Genomic DNA, 18,713 nt, shown 5'->3' with positions numbered 1-18,713 from the left:
CTCCACTTCTCCATGCAGTATTAGCAGTGAACACAAGGGCAATGTTTCTATTTTTTCCAGCTAAGTCTTGTCCTCGCAAGCAATGACTCTGCGTTTTCAGCTCGCAGGGCACAAATCCAAGTGTGATCTCATGCAACTGTCAAACCTCTCCTAACAGAAAAAAAGCCTGTGCCAAGAACAGGTAGAGAAATCATAAATAGCTCTCTCAGGAGTTGGTTATACAAGTGAAATATTTCCATAACACATTTTTTCTACTATTCTGAAGTTTTAATTGTACAGAGACAGTTCAATGGGCACCTGGTCATCCCTTTAATGTGTCACCAGACAACACGGATTCATTTCACTGCTATGTATGAAACAGCCAGTTGCTGGTGCAAGCAGGACAAATTGTAAACGTTCAGCTTCACAGATAAATAAGGTACAACCTCCACCACTAACTGTACATGCAAACACCTGGCTAATCAGCCTTTTCAATCTATGGCATGGTGGGGATTTTTACCCTCATCTTTGGATCTTGCCTGGGCTGGTTTCACACCAAAAATACCCATGTCCGTTTCAGCACAGGTGCTTTCAGAGTAGGTGGTTTGAAGGAGGAACTGAAGCAGGTCCAAGGTTTTGCAAAGGTGAGGGGGGAGAAGAGGAGCACAGAGCCCAACCCAGCCTCTGCAGCTCCCATTTCATCTTGTTCAGCTGCAATGGGATGAAGAAAAACCTTTATTTTGTCAGACCATTCCCCTGCTTACACCCACTGTCATGGAGGACAGGGCTTTGTTTACATGTAGCTGCCTTTTTGAAGGAAAACTTGGAGTTTCCACAACGGATTCATCCTGCTCTCTGCATGAATCAATAAAATCTACCAATGTCCCTGCTACAGCCCCAGTAGCACACTTAGTAAGGATTCCAAATACTACCAGGGACATGGCACTTGAGCACCTACTTAAGTACTTGCCTGAATTATGGCTCAGCTGCCACAAAATCTCAGAAGAACAGAAAACTGTTTGAGAGGAGGGACATGAGAACAGAGAGGTCATTTTTCCGAATATGGACTGACTGGTTGGAAGACAAAGCCCCATTTCACCCTGACACACCCACACGAGGGCAGCTGCAAAGCCTGGAGATTTCCAGCCCCAGCTCATCCATACGCAGCAACCCATCATTCACGTTGTGTGAGGAACATCAGAAACCCTGCACACTAAACACAGTGATACACAGGAGGCACTTTTACAGCTGGAGTTGAGAAAGTCCCATGGAAATATAAAATTTGTCTGTGCAAATTTAAAAGCTCTAATTTACCAAGAACACTTATAACCATATACAAAGATACAGCTCAGATCCTGTACTGAAGCATTGCTCCACCACTCTGGGTGAGGTTCATGCTACTTTTGTTGTCCCCCTGAGCCAGAAATGAGAGCCCAATGTCACTTAATATCATGCTACCAATACTCTCAGGCTTTATGAAAATATAAAGAAACACTAGTACTCACTGTATGCTCCTGCATTAGTGTTTAGGGTGGAACAACCATGTCCTGCTGCAACCTACACGCTCACTAAAATAAGTTTGTCAGTTTATACTCACACAGACAAACTGCAGTCATGACAAAATGCCAGAATAGAGTAACACTGAGCTTTTTTTGGGAGGTAAAAAAAAAGAAAAATACACACAGCCCCAGCAAAACAGCTACCAAGAAAACCTGTGAGTTCTTTATGTTTAATTTACGACATTTAGTCTGGACATCTAGTGTTGTTACCTTGGGAGTTACTAGGGTGTAACTACAGAGGTAACTGTAATACCTAGATAAGCCCCAAGAGAAAAAGCAGCTTACTGCTCAAACTTCATAAGCAGAAATATCATGACTCAATGACTATGAAACATTTCATTTAACTTTGTAGCCTTTCTAGCTCACCTTTTGATCCCTGAATGGAGAGATCTCTCCAAGAGGCAGAGGGTGCAGCTTGGGAAGCAGATGGCTTTCAGTGCCACTCCTGCAAGGCTACAGCACTAAACTCACTTTGTCTCCTCATGGTCAGCTGCAGTTAAGTGAAGTCAGGGAATTAAGTGCTTCCCTGGATATTTGCTGAACCAAACAGGTAAAGTCACAAGATGAACCTGAATTCCTGTCTTTTAATGGGACACCACCTTTCTTATGGGTCAATCTCTGTGGGATCTCAGCACCTCAGGATGGAGGTGCAGAGAGGCCGAGACCACCCTTGGGGGGCTCGGGAATCCTGGAATGCTGCCAGAAGTGTCTGGTGGCAGGATTTTGATCCTACACAGGGGATGAGACCTGTATGAGGGCTGGGAGGAATTCACTGGGTGAATGGTGAAGGGATAAGCTAGTTAAAGTGTAAAACACAGGGTTTAGGATTTTGGTACAGGGGGGTCTAAAGAAGTAAGATGGAGGAATTGGGGCGTGTCCTGTCCTTCTTCTTCTTCTTCTTGGCCTCCATCTTCTGTGGTGGTGGTGGCACTTTGGGATTGGTCATTACTAGAAGTGCACAGGTTAATAAGAGTAGAAAGTATTGGAGAAAAATGATAAATATTGTACACGTAACTTAGGGTATAAAGATAAGTGACCGCCCGGGGGCTTGGGCAGTGTGCCCATGGCTGACTTGCTGTGCAGACCTCTGTCGGGCTGAAGGAAAATCTTTTAGATAAACAATTAATAAACACCAAGACCGAGACAAGATCAGAAGTCTCTCCTCGTCCTTTGAAGCGTCGGCTCTCCAAGGCCATCCCTGGGCCTTTCCAGGCCACCAGAACAGCAACACAGAAAACCTTACATCTCCAGTGCAGTAAAGACATGAGTAGAAATTACTGCAGCAAACAATTTTTTGTTCTGTCACTTGTTTTTAATCGCACAGTAGAAACAGAAATAAACTGATCCTTCTGGGAGAAGGGCAGCTCTGTGTTCTTCCTTGGGGGCAGAAAATGATTGGCATGGCCTTCTCCATGAACTTTGGCAAAAAGGAGTCCAGTGTTCACCAAATGAAGTCTGCTGAACACCATAAGCAAGTACTCTGCAGAATAATTTCAGACTAGAAATCAGGTTAAAGAAAATGTGTTTGCTCTGCTCAAGCTTTATACTGAAATTAGCCTTGAAACAACTTACAGGTCTGGTTCTAATTTTTTGTATTATTCCATGTAGAGCTGCACTCCTCGTGTGGTGTTCATTCATGTTATGGAATGGTTTGGCCCAGTGAGAGAGGGTAACATCCAGCAGCACATGCAAAGGTGCTCAGCCCTTGGAGCTGCACTTTCTGCAGACTGGAGTTCAGTATTGTCTCTCACTTCTACCACGAGTCTCCATGACAAATTCACTGCAAGATGCTGAGTGGTCAGTCAATGCTCCCTCCATCATGCTTAACACATGCCCTATTTTAATATTTTCTTTTTTTCCACTGTTGTTTTTGTTTGGTTTTACTGACTATAGATGAGACATTTTGTTTTTCAGGAAAACCAAGTTGTTTGAATATCATATCTGCTAATAAACAAAATAAAAATAGAAGCATTAGCCCAGAAAAACAAAGGCTGAAAGGGATATAGGATCTCTAAATAAATCAGGAGTGTAAACATCAGAGAAACAACCAAAGATCTATCTGGTAGAAGAATAACAGGTGCAAGTTTACATTAATAATCTAGAATTGTGAAATAAGGTTCTTGAGCCTTAGCTCTTGGTTGATCCAAGAGGTTCCTTGTAGGACAATAGGACAAAGCTTGACCAGTGGCTTTCAAAATCACCCATGGTCTGCAGAAAGTAACTTCACTGAGTGTGTGCAAAATTATCCATATATCCTCTTGTCAAGGCACCAGAAACCAGTCCAATTTCCAGACTTGTTAATATGCAGTTTTCAAGACTGTACTGAAAACAGTTGTTATCCAAATTAATATAGTCTCTGATGCAGTGTTAAAACTAGCAATAATGTTTGTCATGTTTAAGCCAAAGTTAATTTAAATAAAATACAAAAGATAATGCTCATTATATCCAAGCCTCATTTTGTTGAAGCCAAGTCAGCAAACACAGTCATGCCCACTTGGAAGTTTAAAACACTAACAAAACAAAAGCTTTACATGCGAGAAAACAAATATTTGGGCAAAATAATTTCCCCTTAGGAATTCTGGTTTGATCTCAGGGAGGGTTTTGACAGCCCACTGGTGGAAGATACCCACAGTGGAACACAGATGTTCCTGGCCAAACCCTTTCTCCTGCAGCACAATCTAGAGGCAGCAGCAGGAATGAAGGCAGGGCTGAACAAAAGACATTTATAAAGTTTTTTTCTGCTGAACATACGCTAGCTGGAAGTTCCACTTATGTTGCTTGAGTAGCACCAGGCAGCTGCACCACTAGTGAGGATTTGGCCCATGGCAAGCAAAATGTAAGGCCATCAGTGAACAAGTGTACCTGGCATTACTGCAGCCTGTGTCAATCTGCAGGCACTTCACTGCTGGTAACCACTCTGCAATTAGGATTTAAAGTAGTATTTGTCTTAATTTAGTTTGCTGTATTACTTAAGTCATTTTAAGGCAGAAAGGGCACTAGCTACTGCTCTAATTTAAGTAGTTATATTCTGCCCAGCTGAAATGCATAACTGTATTCAAACTGAAACCTGGCCAGCATACTCTGTGAAATAATCCAAGGAACCTCAGTGGTCTCCTTCAGAAAACAATTTCTGCAGCTTTGCAGTGCCCCACAACCCTGGATGTGGAACACGACTGACAAGGAAGGGTGTCCTCTCCGCCCCAGCAGCCCCATCTCCTGTGGCTTTGAGGTTTTTTTTGGTAGTTCTCCAAGCCAAAAACTAGGCCTGACCCAACGCAGTTAATGAGATGCAAAAAAACTGTAAAGATGGTATTTACTGCTTGTGTACAGTGTTTCTGGTTCTGAATTCAGAAAGCTGAACAGAAAGGTTTGAGCAAGGGGGATTGAGCCACGTAAGAGCACAGCAAGGAGAACTGGTAATGCTGCATGAGTGGATGCATGAAGAATCAGCAAGATTTGTTTCTCAATTTTATTTTCTGAAACAGGGTTTTGTCCCTTTATTTGCTTTAAGTCAGACTGGCTTCAACAGGAAGCCAGTGGCCTCCTCTGAGTGATGCCAAACTAGAACAAGGAGACACAACATATAAACAGGACAGCCAAACTGAGGCAGCCAGCCTAGCTCCTCCTCTTGCACAATTATATAATTCCTCAATTCTAAACATTTTACACTACATGAGGTTGTTTTATTAAAAGCCACAGACACTGGCAGTCCTCACATACATATGCACAAAGGTAATCAAACTCCTCACAGCAGTGACAAAGCTTGCCAAGCTACATTCAGACTTTGGAAAGCATCCATGGAATCGTAACTGGAAGGTTTGTGTGAGGAGGGAGGCAGAGCAGAGCCACGATGCAGATCAATGATGTTACTGTGGTCAGCTGTGTCCCAAGGGACAGCACAGGCTGCTGCACAATGTGAACAGGCTGCCCAAGCCTTCAGACACTCCTGCACTGACCAAGTCTACTCATTAACTGTTAGGTAACACTCATGAAACTTCTTTAACAAGAAAAATAGCAAGGACAACAACTCAAGAATCTTTAAAGGTGGTAGTGGTGGACAAACTTAGGTTCTTTCTTTTATTTTTTAATGATTTTGGAGGGTTTTTTGAGCAGAAAGATCACATTTAATAAATAAAGAATTAAGGCTTTGTCCACATCAGACATTTGTCCTGAAGCAGTAAAATCCCTTCAACTGGAAGCACCACTCTGCTGAAGTTAAAAATGGCAACTTTACTGCATTTCATGCACAGACCATTCCCAAATGCACTCACTGCCCAAACCAGTATCAGATATTTATCCTGTGCATGCTCTGGTACACAGCTGAGTCCAAGTATAGCCTTAATTTCAACACAGAAAAGCCAAAACTTCTCCAATACTTAGTAGCAATAGCACACATCTAATACCTGACACCTCTAGATCTTTCCACAGATGTCACTAAGTAAAATGCAATCTATAGGTGGCAAAGAGTGGGGATAAATCAAACGTCCACCAGTAAGTCAGTTCATTTCACTGATCTGACCAGAAGAAGACAACCCATTTCAGACATGTGAATGGTATGAGCTGACCCACCAAGCAGCAGAGCCATGTTGGAGTGACTGCAGAGAACATGGCTCCATGTGGAAAACAGGAGGGAAAAGCTAAACAATCCCTTTTTGGCAGCAGTGGATGATTAGATCAGACCTCCTTGTCCCAGAAACATCTACACACACAACACTGAGCACAAAGCACACCTCATTTTTGCCTGGTTTCAGCCAATGCTCTGCTGAACACCGAGACAGCCTCCGAGCCCCTCCTCAGGCCTTGGCTGTGCTCATTCCTGAGCTGGGCCTGCTGAAGTCATTATTTTTAAGTGCTGGAGCAGGATCCTGCCATCAAGTTAAACAAACACAGATGCTGCTTTCTCCACATGCCAGAGGTGCACACAGCCCACCACAGGAGCACCAGTGGGTTCCACCAGCGCTGGCCCTGGTGTGGGAAGGCCCCAGGAAAGGAACTGGTGGTGTCCTTAGGCAGGGGCACTTTCTGTAGGGATTTGGAAAGTACCCTTCTCTCCCCAGAAAGGCTGCAGAAGTCCAAACTGCTCAAGCTGGTGATGCACTCAGGTAAATTCTCCTCTACCAAAAAAAGCCTTCTGCTGACAACAGGACGGGCAGATTTCCCTCAGCCTGCAGTACACCTCACCACTGACTCACCACCCTGAGGTGGAAACACTTGCCTGATCCCTCAACACCAACAGCCTGTTTGGTAGCATCTGTTATGTAGTTGCTACTACCATTTTCCCAGTTTTTGCTTTCCAATAAAAACACCACTGTGCCAGCAGTGCTGCTTGCAGGAGTCTCCATCTGCGTGATCTGACCGGAGCAAAGAACACAGCGACCCCAGGATAGCACGTTCTGAGTCCTGGGCAGAAACTCCTCCTGCCACAGAGGCAGGATCCAATTCACTCCTTTAACTGAGGTAGTTGGTCTTTTTTCAGCTGCATCACATTCAGGAGACACAGAGACACGAAATTCAGTGTTACAGCTGGAAGTTGGGCAGTCCGGCCTTCACCTGGCTGTAATCCAGTCAGTGATTCAGTGATATGTGCATAAGACAGACTCCCCCCAAAAAGCAGGGATAAAACACTCTCCTTTCCTACCTCAGCCTAAAACTTCAGCTCTTTTGTCTTTCAGTTCATCAGCTCAGAGTAAATGACAGCTACATAAAGACACTTCAGGAGCTGCTATATATAGGGTGAACTGAACTTTTCCCCAGGAACCTCTAGATCTAGGTCATCTTGCTTCTTCTGGAAGGCAGAAAAAACCAGGTTACTCAGTGAACAAGAATACAGTTTATAAAAGAAATAAAAGATTACTTGGAGCATGAAATTTTGTGTGGATAGTATTTTTTTTTGTTTCCTAAAGGACTTTTAAAAACAAAACTCGCCAGGAAACACTGTCTGTTTGAATATCTGACTCCATCCACTTTAAACTGGTAAACTCACTACATTTTCAGAAAGAACAGGCATTCTTTAGTAAACTTACTTTCAGCAGTTTAGCCACACAGTAAAGCAAACACAACTTCAGGTCTCAGAAATTTCAGGGACTTTGTCTATATTCAGACATAATGTAAAATCCCTCCCTACACCTCATCTGTGACTCCTACAGGAGGCTGGAATGATTACACATAACCCAGGCTAGCTTTGGTATGAATCCACTCTGATGGATTAGATACCACATTCCCACTTCCAGCTGAGGGCAGGTGGGAGAATAACCAAGGATCTCACTCAGGTTTGGGCCAAGGGCCACCATTAACTCAGCCCAGCCAGGAAGGTGCCATTAGCTGAAGAGGTGAGCAGGACAGGAAAAGTTCCCTCAGTTCAGAACAGACCTCAGTGCAACACCAGCTATGCAGTGCTCCTTGCCTGCTTCCAAACAGCAGACCCCTAAAAATTGTCAAGTAGAGGTGTGGGCCTGTATTTCAGTTTAGTGACTACAGAGGAGACTTCATTAGCTCTTGTGACCACAAAACAGCTCACAGAGACTCGGAGAACCAGGAACTGAGAGGTGAAAAAGCACTAACCAAGAAAAATATTAACAGTTAATTTAACCTTAAGTATTTGCTTGAATTTTAAAACTGACTCTCTTCCCTTCCAAGAAGAGTTATATACTTTCAAGGACACCATTCTCCATGGGACAATCCACCACTGCCTCAAGGTCTCCAAATATATAGATGCAACATTAAAGAACTCTGTGAAGCAGAAACTAAAGCAATGTCTTAGTCATATTTCATAAGCTAAACTGAAGATAAATGGATGCAACTGCAATCCAAATCATAATATTTAAACAGAAAACAACAAAGGGAAATCCCAAAACATCAGAAACTGGCAATGGCAATTAAGCAAGTACTACTACAGAGCATAAAATAAAGTCTACAGATGTTAAAATATTAATTTTAGTGTCTTAACTAAATCTGAATTTAGAGCATTAGTTTGCTGAGCCTTTTATGTATTTTCCACTGAATACAGCAGTTCACTGCTTTTTGTTAAGCAACAGTGCAGACCAAACCAGTTTAGCAGTTTGGTATGTCTGCAGTCAAGCAATGCTTGCACTCATTTGTTCAAAACCTGAGAGCAATCTCTTCCCTTTCTGAACTTAAAATAAAATTAATGCATTCAGGCAAAATAAATACTAGTCTTAATCTATATTGCAAAATTCTACGATGTCTGAATTAAAGATTTCGACAACTGTGTTAATAAAACACTGTGATTAACGTTCAGTGCACAGAACAAGCTCTGAATCTGGCTTTAATTACAGTGATGAATAAAAGTCAGACACAGGCATTGGCCCAGAGTATTCATGCATTATACTGTCCCATAGATACCAAAATAATGGAATCTGATGCACTTTGATCTCTTAGATAAACCTCCCACAGCTCTGAAACAGAAAGGGCAAGAGCACCCAACCTCATCCAACTCTGCAATGCTCACACACTGAGTCATAAGAGATTTGTATCCCCACTACCAAGATCCATCTTATGGGAATAAATACAGAGAAACATTGCTCCATTTCCTTCTGGCTACAGCTTGTGCACAAATCATCCAGAGAGCCACACAGAGTGAAAGTGGTGAGGACTACAGGGACACTTTACAGTCTCCATAGAGCTATTTATACTTGGACAGTAGTTATGTTATAATATATTTGTGGGATATATTCTAGTCTGATTTTCTCTTCTAATGCAGTTTTGCCACGACACAGATTAGAAACTGGCAGCATGTGGTAGATGCAATGGTTTTAATCATGGTTGCAAGATGGTCAATTCCCTGCTTTTGTCCAAACCAGCACAGACTGACTCATTTTTTGCTTACAACTGGATAGTCAAGCAGCTTCATTAAATTTTATTAGTCATAAACCAGGCGTTTCCTTGATGCTTCTAGGACCTCTCTTAGCAGTCCAAACTCCACTGGCATGTGGGCTAGCTACAGTCCCAAACTCTGGGAAACTCAGCCCTGTCAGCCAGCTGAGACTTGTTTTTAAGTGAGGATGAAGATGTCCCTGCATGAGCTTTTGGCCTTGGAGTGCAGGTACTACAGGCAAGGACTGCTCCTGAACCTTGCCTCTAGAAATACAGATTGCTCCTTCTGAGCAAAGAGCAGATGAGAGGACACAGAGGCCACTCCAGCGTCCAAAAATACAACCAAGGGAAACTGGTTTCAGTATTGCAAGGATAATAGTCTGCACATTCATCACTGCATGCTGGGACTAAGGGAGGAACTGAATTTCCTGAGTCACAGTTTCTCTCATCCTTCCAACAGTTTCAGTCCTCCCCTGGGCACCTCAGCTCTACATCATACCCGAAGTAAACCAATGGCTAAAAACAGAGGGAGGAGGAGAAGGCTCAAAAATCAGCCTGGCCTTTGACAGAGGTGTGCAAAGGTGCACAGAGCACGTGTGAGCGTTGTGGTGGCTCAGCAGAAATGCCCAGCCCAGTAACCCAGCTGGTTGTGACTTGGCTGACGCAAGCGCGGTTAAGGGATGGCGCTTTTATCTCCTGCTCCCGTCGCCGCACACATCTGCTCTTTGTCCATGTCACCGTGTGTGGATCCTGGCCCAGCAGCCTTTATGCCACCAGCATTCTGACCTTCCTCACTGATGGGAAACAGAGTGGTTGGCAGATTCCTATGGAGAGGCTGGTAAATAAAATAATGGCTCTCTGTAACTGTTTGGTCTCTTGGAGATTGTTTCATTAGTTCAGAGGAAAGTCACGGCTGATTTGCTTTAGTCCATTCCACAGATCATTATCTCTTCAAAACATAAAAGTGGTTTATTTTCCGTGGGTCAGAAACTGACTGCAGATGTAGAGCCAGCAACAGCTGATCACAGCACTGAACCCAAGGTACATACGGGAAACAGACGGGAAGGGCTTCCTAAGGCATGGTGGTCCTAGATTTTAGGGAGGGTGGTAGCACATGTTTGGGTTGGCTTGTCCAAAAGAATGCATGATCTTCCAGCACAGCAAAGATTCATCACTCTGATTAGGCAAGATTTCTTATTACCATCTCCACAGACTCTTCATCTTACTAATCAAGCATCTGGAACGCAGGCTGCCAAATAAATGCTGAACTATCAGATTCCAAAACAGATTTTAGGAGACTTATCTACTGCCTTAAACAGATCTTCTGATAAAGCTCTCTCTCTCCAGCATCAGGTTTGTCATAAATTTCCACAGAGGTTCCTTTTGTAATAGAGGAACATTATTTTATTAAAATCAAATTAGCATTGAACACTTTACAAACTTGAATTAAATTACTAAGCATGCCTGCACTAAAGATAAACTTTATTACTCCTTCACTTCTCATTTTACAGTGAAGAAACTAAAGCACAGAGCAGTTAAGTGGTCTGCTGAAGTTACAAACAGAACAGAAGACATTAAATCAGGATGATGATGGCTTACCCTAGGGCTGCTAGAGTGGTGTTTTTGGTGGATTTTGTTTTGCTTAGTCTTGGGGCTGGGAGTTTTTTTGGTAGAAGTGCAGTTTTACCCAGCAAGAAGTTACACAACTCTAGCTCTGCTGGGACAGGTCACTGCTATGGCTGTCCCCCAAGAGGCAGGCAGAACATGACAGCATCTTCTACAAAAACACATCCTACCTTCAGAGAGGAGCAAGACAAATCTTTGCTTCTGAGACCTTCATAACGTCAGGGCCAGTTCTTCTTGTGGTCTAAGTCTAGATCGAAGCTTGCTTTGCCTTTCAGAGTCAAAAGAATAGTAACTCTTCAGCTTCTTCCCCCAAAAAGGTTTCATTCTTACTCAACCATGCCATCCCTAAAAATCTGCTTATTTTGCAATTCTTTGGTCTCTGAGGAGCTGCTTCATTAGCTCATAGAAGAGTCATGGCTGATTTGCTTTAGTCTCCTCCACAGACCATGACTTCTCCAAAATACAAATATGTTCCTCTGTGTGTATGGGGAGGCAGAAACAAGGACAAGCACAAAGACTGAAAGACACAAGTCTGCCACAAGCAAGAGGTGTTATTTTTAGTTTCTTTGCCTTACATTCTGCAACCAGTTTGACTACAGCCATTAACAGGGTCTGCAGAAGTGCTCATTAAGCTGAGCTTCCTTCCTTTGTTGAAGTGATGAACAAGGACACAGGATGCCCATCTTGAGCCAACTTAAGACACTTCTTGCAGAAATCCACGTGAAGCAGAAAGCAATACTCTGTTAAATGTGATTATGAATTTATTATCTTCTTTTCATAATGCCCCTTGGAAGATTTTCTGGACAGAGTGGTTAGGAACAGATCCTTACAACTGCCAACTCAACAACAATGAATCTGGAAACCAGCTCTAATTTAATAAGAAAGGTGGTAACACAGAGAACTCAAACATCAGCATACTCTTCCCACTTCCTCCAGCCATGCCTAACACATTTTTAACCAACTGTAGTTTAAAATCTATTTTAAGCAGATAAAGCATTACAATATTCAACCAATATTAATTAAAATATTAATTTAAACTGGTTATGAATGGGTATTTTCTAGACTGAAGTTACCTAACTCTGTGATTCCATCATACCATCTGGTACCCTTTACTTTCAGGTCTGTTTTCCTTCCTCTCTTCTCCCTCTGCCCCACCAGCTTTTTTCACCAGCAAAATTAAATATGAAAATATGAAATATGAACAATGGGGTCCTCATCAGCCAGTGTGGCAGGCTATGCTGAAACAAATATAGACTGAGGCAGGAAATACAGGTGCAGGCTTTTTCTAACAGTTGTCTAGAAAGGAAGTTTAGACTTAGCACCCTCCAGAAACTTATCACCTAAAACTGATTATCAGCAATACAATTCTCAAGACAACTTGCTAAATTCTTCAGCTGTGGAAGAATAAGAAGTGTCATGGCTATTGTTCACTAACCAAATAATCTTGAATGCTACTATAATGACATTCATAATACATATATTTCATCACTGTATGGAAAATGAACTGTATAGCCCTATACTGATATTAAAAAAAGGTTTATTGCATTGCACATACAAATAATTTACCAGAACTGCTGCATAAAACATGTAACACTTACAGCTTTTCTGCATGCAGGTCTAAATTACATCACAACTATTTATCAGGAGCGACTTTATCACTTAATGCTCGGTCTTTCACAGATAAAATGTTATTCCAGAAAACTATTAAAACACTTCATTTCTGACATTGCTTGAGAGACCTTATGTAATTCAATCTCATCCTTGAGAAGAAGCACCAAACATCACTGGCTACTCTACCACTTCTTATCCACACAGCAAACTCTCAACTTCAGCTCCTCCATCACTGTCCCTCCTCATTGCAGCTGAATTTCACCTCGGGCACTGCTGCCAAAAGGGACCAACCAGCAACAAAAACAAAGAGTTTGAAGCCCTTTGAAGTTTCCAGCAGACTCAGGAATTGTGGACTGGAGTGATATTTCAGCTCACATCCACAAGTGCAACTGTAATTCATACACATCATCACCAAGATGTGGAGGACAAGCAGAAAAAAGGGCAAGACACACATAGGCAACTTTTAAATATACTGCTTTCTCTTATGTGAAAGTAGCCCTACTAGCTGGTTTGCTTTTTGTCACTGAGAGCTTTCTGTATGCAACATTTTCCCATTGCATCTCTGCCCCTTTTATACTGTTCCAACATAGATCAAGAGTTCCAGATTTTTTACAGCCACTCCATGGTAGATTATAACCTGTTACACTACCAGTCTCCTTTCTTGTACAACACCAGCAGTCACAGATGAGAAATCATTTCCATCACGGCCCAAGGGAATTTTTTGTTCAGCTCTTTCTATAAATAGGTGCAACTCCTAGATCAGAATTCATCTGGCTAGCAATTTTTAATTGTATTAATTACCATGCCTTGGAAAAGACAGCATCAGAACACCAATGTAACATATAAGTTAAGTCATGAGGAGAGAGTACAAAGGCTTGGTTCCTCTCTTGAGCAGGCCCAAGGAGGCTCTTGCAGCAACCTCAGCCTCAGGAGAAGCCATGAGACATCCTAAATTACACTTTCAAAACCTGCTGTCCCCAACAGCTTTTGGAGGATTATGGGAGCACAGCATTGGGTTAAGCTCCTGTTTGTGATCTCTCATCTCATTTTGTGCCTACAGACAAATCAAATGAGTATCCAGGCCAAAAGGTTTTAAATTAATCCCTCCAAAAAAAAAAAAAAAAAAAATCCACTAGATCTACTGAAACATTTTATCTTGGCCTGTAAGACAACACATGGTGGTACAAAGTACCAGAGGGTGCTCTGGAGCTCTGCAGGTAAAATATTTTATCAGTCCATCTGCCACATCCACATCAACATATCAAACGAGCTTGTATGAGGCTACTGTCAACACCAAGATCTTGTGCTTATTTCTCATGCTTTTAGCTAAGTAATTTAGCAAACACCTTTTTTAGAAGACTGCAGTGTATTTTGTCCACAGTAATACTCTATAGAAACTTAGGGAGAAAAGGTGCAAAGCATTTTGAACTTTACTGGATAAAAATTCCAAAATTTAATAAAATGGCAAATTATTTCCTACAGCTATTAGGGAACAGAAATATGAGACTTAAGAAAAGGGACACATCTGTTCTGCAAAAAAAAGTCTTTGAGGAGAACTACAAGAATAAAAAAAAACTGAAAAAAACCCAGTGAACTTGTATGGAAAAACAACAGAAGGCATATTGCCAACAGATGGTGAAGAAGTCATACACCAAAAAGGAAAACAAAGTTGAAAGCATACTCAATTTTGAGCACTTGAGAAAAAAAAACCAAAACCAAAGCTAACTCCTTCCTAATCACAGATTCCCTGGTTAAAAATGGAGCTGCATGTTCTTAACACTTAGGGAAGCAGTTGTAATTTCTGGGTTCTAAAATGGAGGCATTCAAAATTAGCGTCTGTCTATGAAAATGTTGGTCCACTCTTGAAATCACTTCCTTCCTCCCTGCTATGAAAACACACTCTTTTTTTCTGGTGTGTTTTCATTTTTTCTCATGTTAGTGGTTAAGCTCAACACACTGGAAAATACGTGATGCTTTAATAGGCCACTTTCTTATTAATTCAGACACCTGTTTAAAAAGATGCTTCCTCTCTGAGGCCTTTCTGCAGCAGCTGGTAACAGCTACTGCCACAGGAACCAAGAGACAAGTATTTATAGAGCCTCTCAATGAAAGTTACTCCCCATTATTTCTGTGTGTCCATACTGTTCAATCCAATCCTCAACCTGACTTTTGGAAGTAGGAATTTTACACAGCCAGTTTAACAGCACTCACTGATCAAAGGAATTTTACATGCTCTACTACAGTTTTTACTGGGGGTACATTTTGCAGTTGGAACTCAATAGATAAATAAACATTAAGGCATAACAAGAGTCCCACGTGAACACCCCTGGCACAATCATGTCAGAACACAAAAAAGTACTTTAAATGTCAAAATAACACAGAAGTCATCTTCTGCAATAAACAGAAGTCTATCTTCCCCCAGCAAACCTCCTTCCCTTAGTTTGCATACCTTGCAAGAGCTGTTCAGGAAGTTGACACACTGTTGCTGCAAACCAAAGAGCAACAGACACATCAAATTTAACTCTCTTCCAAAATATGCAGCTGAAATTTCAGCAGTCGGCTTCAAAACTGTTCACCTTCCAGTTTCTCAAGGCTAGTTGCCACAAATTTGCAAACTTGTTTTATCCTCTTCCTTGCTTTCATTCCTAATGTCTACACATTATACACTAACTCTGGTTAAGACGCTGAAAGAAGTAATTACCAGGAATAGGGGCACAACTTTCCCATTTGTAACTCTGACTCTGAGCAGCCACTTGAAAGTTAAAATGGGTGGCTTACTTCTAGCACAAAAGTAATACTGGAGCATCAGCAATTGTTCGTACTTAGAGTTTTGTGTAGCTTGTAAACATTAACTAATTTAAAATTATGAATCCCTTCAACCTCTTAAGTGCACAAAATGCTGCATAATACTGTAGCTAAGGCCTATCTTTTTTTTAAGTCACAATCCATTGTGGTTCAAAACCTGTGGAAAGAGTAGCTTTGATTTTGACTATGAAACACTAAAGGCTACCCTAAGGTGAAGCTTTAGGAGCTGCCAGGATCAGTGGAGGAGTTTCCAGGACAGACAGTGATGTCTGAGAAAGCCAAGTGCCTGTGGGCACATCACCTGATGCTGCACAGGAAGGTTTGCTATGAATACACTTACTCCATAATAGACACCTGTGGGTTCATTTGTTTCACTGTCTGTCGGGTTCTCAGTCAACCATCCACACTTACAGACAAGTTTTTTTTTTCACCTAGAAAAAATTTTTAAAAACCTCTGACCACAGAGGAAGAGTCCTTATCTATGCCAACATCCACACTAGAAGGCCTGCATAAGGCATAAACCTGACTGGTGACTCTTACAAGAGCTAACAGGTTGCTTTCAAAGGGAGCAACAAGATAACAAAAACGTCCACAAGTCTTCCTAGAGTCACAGATATAAATGCAATAATTGCACAAACAGTCAAACTTTTTATGCTGATTTGACAAAAATACAGTGAACTTCTAAACCTCATGGACCCTTCAGGCTTAATTTAGAACAACACAACCTTTAAAAAGCTTGATCTGCCACCAGGCACTTTCTGTTGACTGGACTTCAGCAGACATAGCTCAGAAACCAGAACACAAAAATTCCTCACATCACGGAATTTATTCTGGCGTTCAGCTTTTGCACCCAAACAAAACAATCAGGCACACGCTGCCAAGAAACATCAGTGCAGCTTCAGGGCACCAGCAAGGGCTGCTACGTGCAGGGCTTCTCTTCAGCACTCTCAGGGCTCCTACCAGGGTGGAATTCTTGAACTCGCTAAAGCATTTGTAGATTACACGCCTGTCCGGTTAAATACTTCCTGCAATTTTGTTAATTATACAGCAGGGTCTGCAATTAGGGAATGACTCCCATCCTAGAAAACATACAGCTCTCAAGTCACCCCCCCAGAATGTGTCTCTACTGCCGTTTCTACAGATGCCTCTGGTATGTATGCTATTATCCCAGACAGGAAAATACTTTCAAAACTTGAATAGAATGTGCAGCTCTACGGCTGGATGGTTTTCCTTTTCATCTTTGAGCGCTGCAGACCGCTTGTTTAGGTCAGTACACATTTCTGTGGGTGGGGGTGGATTATCTCCGGGGGCAGACAAGTGCAACCCCAAGTTCAGGTTCCCTTTCCGTGTCCATCCCTTCCAGAGGCGGCCAAGCTGAGGCATTCACACCGTCTCCATCCCTCCTCCACATCGGCGCTATCCTCCGCTGTCAGCAAAGCCACCAAAGCAAATACCGGGCCTTTTCCTTCTTTCCCCCTTGATTCGTCATCAAGATGTAAATTAAGAGATTCTCTCAGAGACAGGGGAAAAAAAAAACCAAGCAACCCACCGAACAATGGGAAACACTTCCCCGCCGGTGCCCCACAGGACGGAGGGAAACAGGATCCCCTGCACCAGGGGAGTTACTGAGCGGGGATCAGATGCTGCTAAAAATACGGGAGCGGAGCGAGCGGGCCCGGGCAGGGCCCGCGGTCCCCGTCCCGGAGCGTCCCCGCGCCAGACGGTGATGTCACCGCCGGCGGCAACAAAGGACGCGGCACCGGCCGGGCGGCCCCTGCCCTCCGCCCCCCGCCCCGCGGCGGCACCGCGCCTCCCGCCCGCCCGGAGCGCCGGCACCGGCCGAGACAAAGCGGCTTCCCCCGCGCTACGTGCGGACGGAAAGGGAGAGGTTCGGGCCGCCCAGCGCCGGAGCGGCGGCGGGGAGGCGGCGGCCCCCGGGGCGGTGCGGGCCGGCCCCCAGCGAGCGTCCCCGCGACCCCCGCCAGCCACGGCGCGGCCCCGCTGCCCCCCGCCCCCCTGCCGCCCCCTCCCCTACCTGATATGGCGGCGGCGGCTCCTGATCCGGCTCAGCCCCGTCTCCGTAGCTAGCTCTGTCCGACTGGGACTCGTGGAGCAGCGAGATGTCATCCGAGGTGGGGGACTTGAGGCAGTTCCCCATCTTCCCGGGGGGAGCGCGGCCCCCCCTCCGCCTCCTGCCGCTCCGGATCCGCGCCCTCAGCCTCCCCGCCGCAGCGCGCAGCCCGCAGCCGCCCCGCCGGGGAGGCTCATGCCAGCCCCGGCCCTAAGCGGCTTAGCAGCCCGGCCGCCTCCCGCTCCGCTCCGCTGCCGCGCCGACCCCCGAGCCGGGGGGGCGGCAGGACGGGCCTCCCACCCCCCGTGGGACAGCGGGCTCCGGTGGGTCCGCCCGCCCCGCAGCTGCCCGGCGCGGTTCTGCTTCCCGGTCACCAGCTCCCTGCGCACTGGGCTTTGTCGCACGGGCCGCCCTGGCTCCTCCTCTCACCCCTCCCCGCCGGGCCCGGGGAGCAGCCCCGGGGCCTCGCCGGGCTCCGCGCCCCCCGGCCCCGCCGCGGGGACAGCCCAGCCCGCCCCCGACGGAACGAGGCGGGACGGGACGGGCTGGGGGACCCAGCCGCCTGCCGGGCTCCCCCGGCCCCAAAATGGTGGGAGCCGCTTCGCTCCGCCCCCGAGCGCGGTGTTTGTTTGTGTTCCGGGCATGGCGGAGCCGGCGGCCGCTCGGGCCCCGCGGGGCGGGACGGGGCGGGATGGCAGCGGGGACCCCGCAGCGCCCGGCCCAGCCCGGCTGAGGGGCCTGTGCGGGGCCAGGGACCTTCCCAGGGGCTCCCCCGCGGGCGGGTCCCCATGCAGGGAAGGGGTTCCCCATGCAGGGAAGGGGTTCCCCAGGCAGGGAAGGGGTTCCCCAGGCGGGGAAGGGGTTCCTTAGGCGGCGAAGGGGTTCCCCATGCTGGTCGCTGGCGTGACCCGAGGGGCACGGTCAGTGTAGGCATAGGGCAGTGAACACCAGAGTGGAGCAAAACCAGCAGCAGGCACTTGGCTTTTGCGTTTCTAAAGGTTTTTTATGCAATGAGCAGGTACTCCAATAAGCCATATATTTAGCTCCTTTTTTTCCCCTTCATAATAGTATATCCTTACTTGGATATAAGTATAGCTAAGTACTGATAAATGCAAATTTGAGGACCGTGAATGCCCTTGTGTCACTGTCTTAGTGTGCCAGCACTGCCCCACACAGAGTGGAATATACGATGGTCCTTTGGTTCCTCAAAATGCGTCCTTGGCCTTCAG

At 44.9% G+C, this 18,713-nt stretch overlaps 2 protein-coding genes across 2 annotated transcripts in view; one reads left to right on the top strand and one right to left on the bottom strand.

Moving 5' to 3' along the window:
* RNF11 (ring finger protein 11) overlaps positions 1–17,974 on the bottom strand; it is a 31,945-nt gene extending 13,971 nt beyond the window's left edge. Inside the window, exon 1 of the mRNA XM_058808212.1 lies at positions 17,449–17,974. Coding sequence (XP_058664195.1) covers positions 17,449–17,571 — 123 coding nt within the window. The 5' untranslated portion in view covers positions 17,572–17,974. The remainder of the gene's footprint in view (positions 1–17,448) is intronic.
* LOC131559672 (collagen alpha-1(III) chain-like) lies at positions 17,680–18,354 on the top strand. Its single transcript, XM_058808089.1, has one exon. It carries the CDS (start codon positions 17,680–17,682, stop codon positions 18,352–18,354), a length of 675 nt encoding a protein of 224 aa, XP_058664072.1.
* Positions 18,355–18,713: the final 359 nt, after the last annotated feature.

This window comes from Ammospiza caudacuta, chromosome 7, assembly GCF_027887145.1.
Source record: "Ammospiza caudacuta isolate bAmmCau1 chromosome 7, bAmmCau1.pri, whole genome shotgun sequence".
NCBI lineage: Eukaryota > Metazoa > Chordata > Aves > Passeriformes > Passerellidae > Ammospiza > Ammospiza caudacuta.
This window is presented reverse-complemented; position numbering and strand designations above follow the sequence as displayed.

Bases quoted from the DNA above. Each gene is read 5' to 3' on its own strand.
- LOC131559672 (XM_058808089.1), top strand. From the start codon at position 17,680: ATGCCAGCCCCGGCCCTAAGCGGCTTAGCAGCCCGGCCGCCTCCCGCT.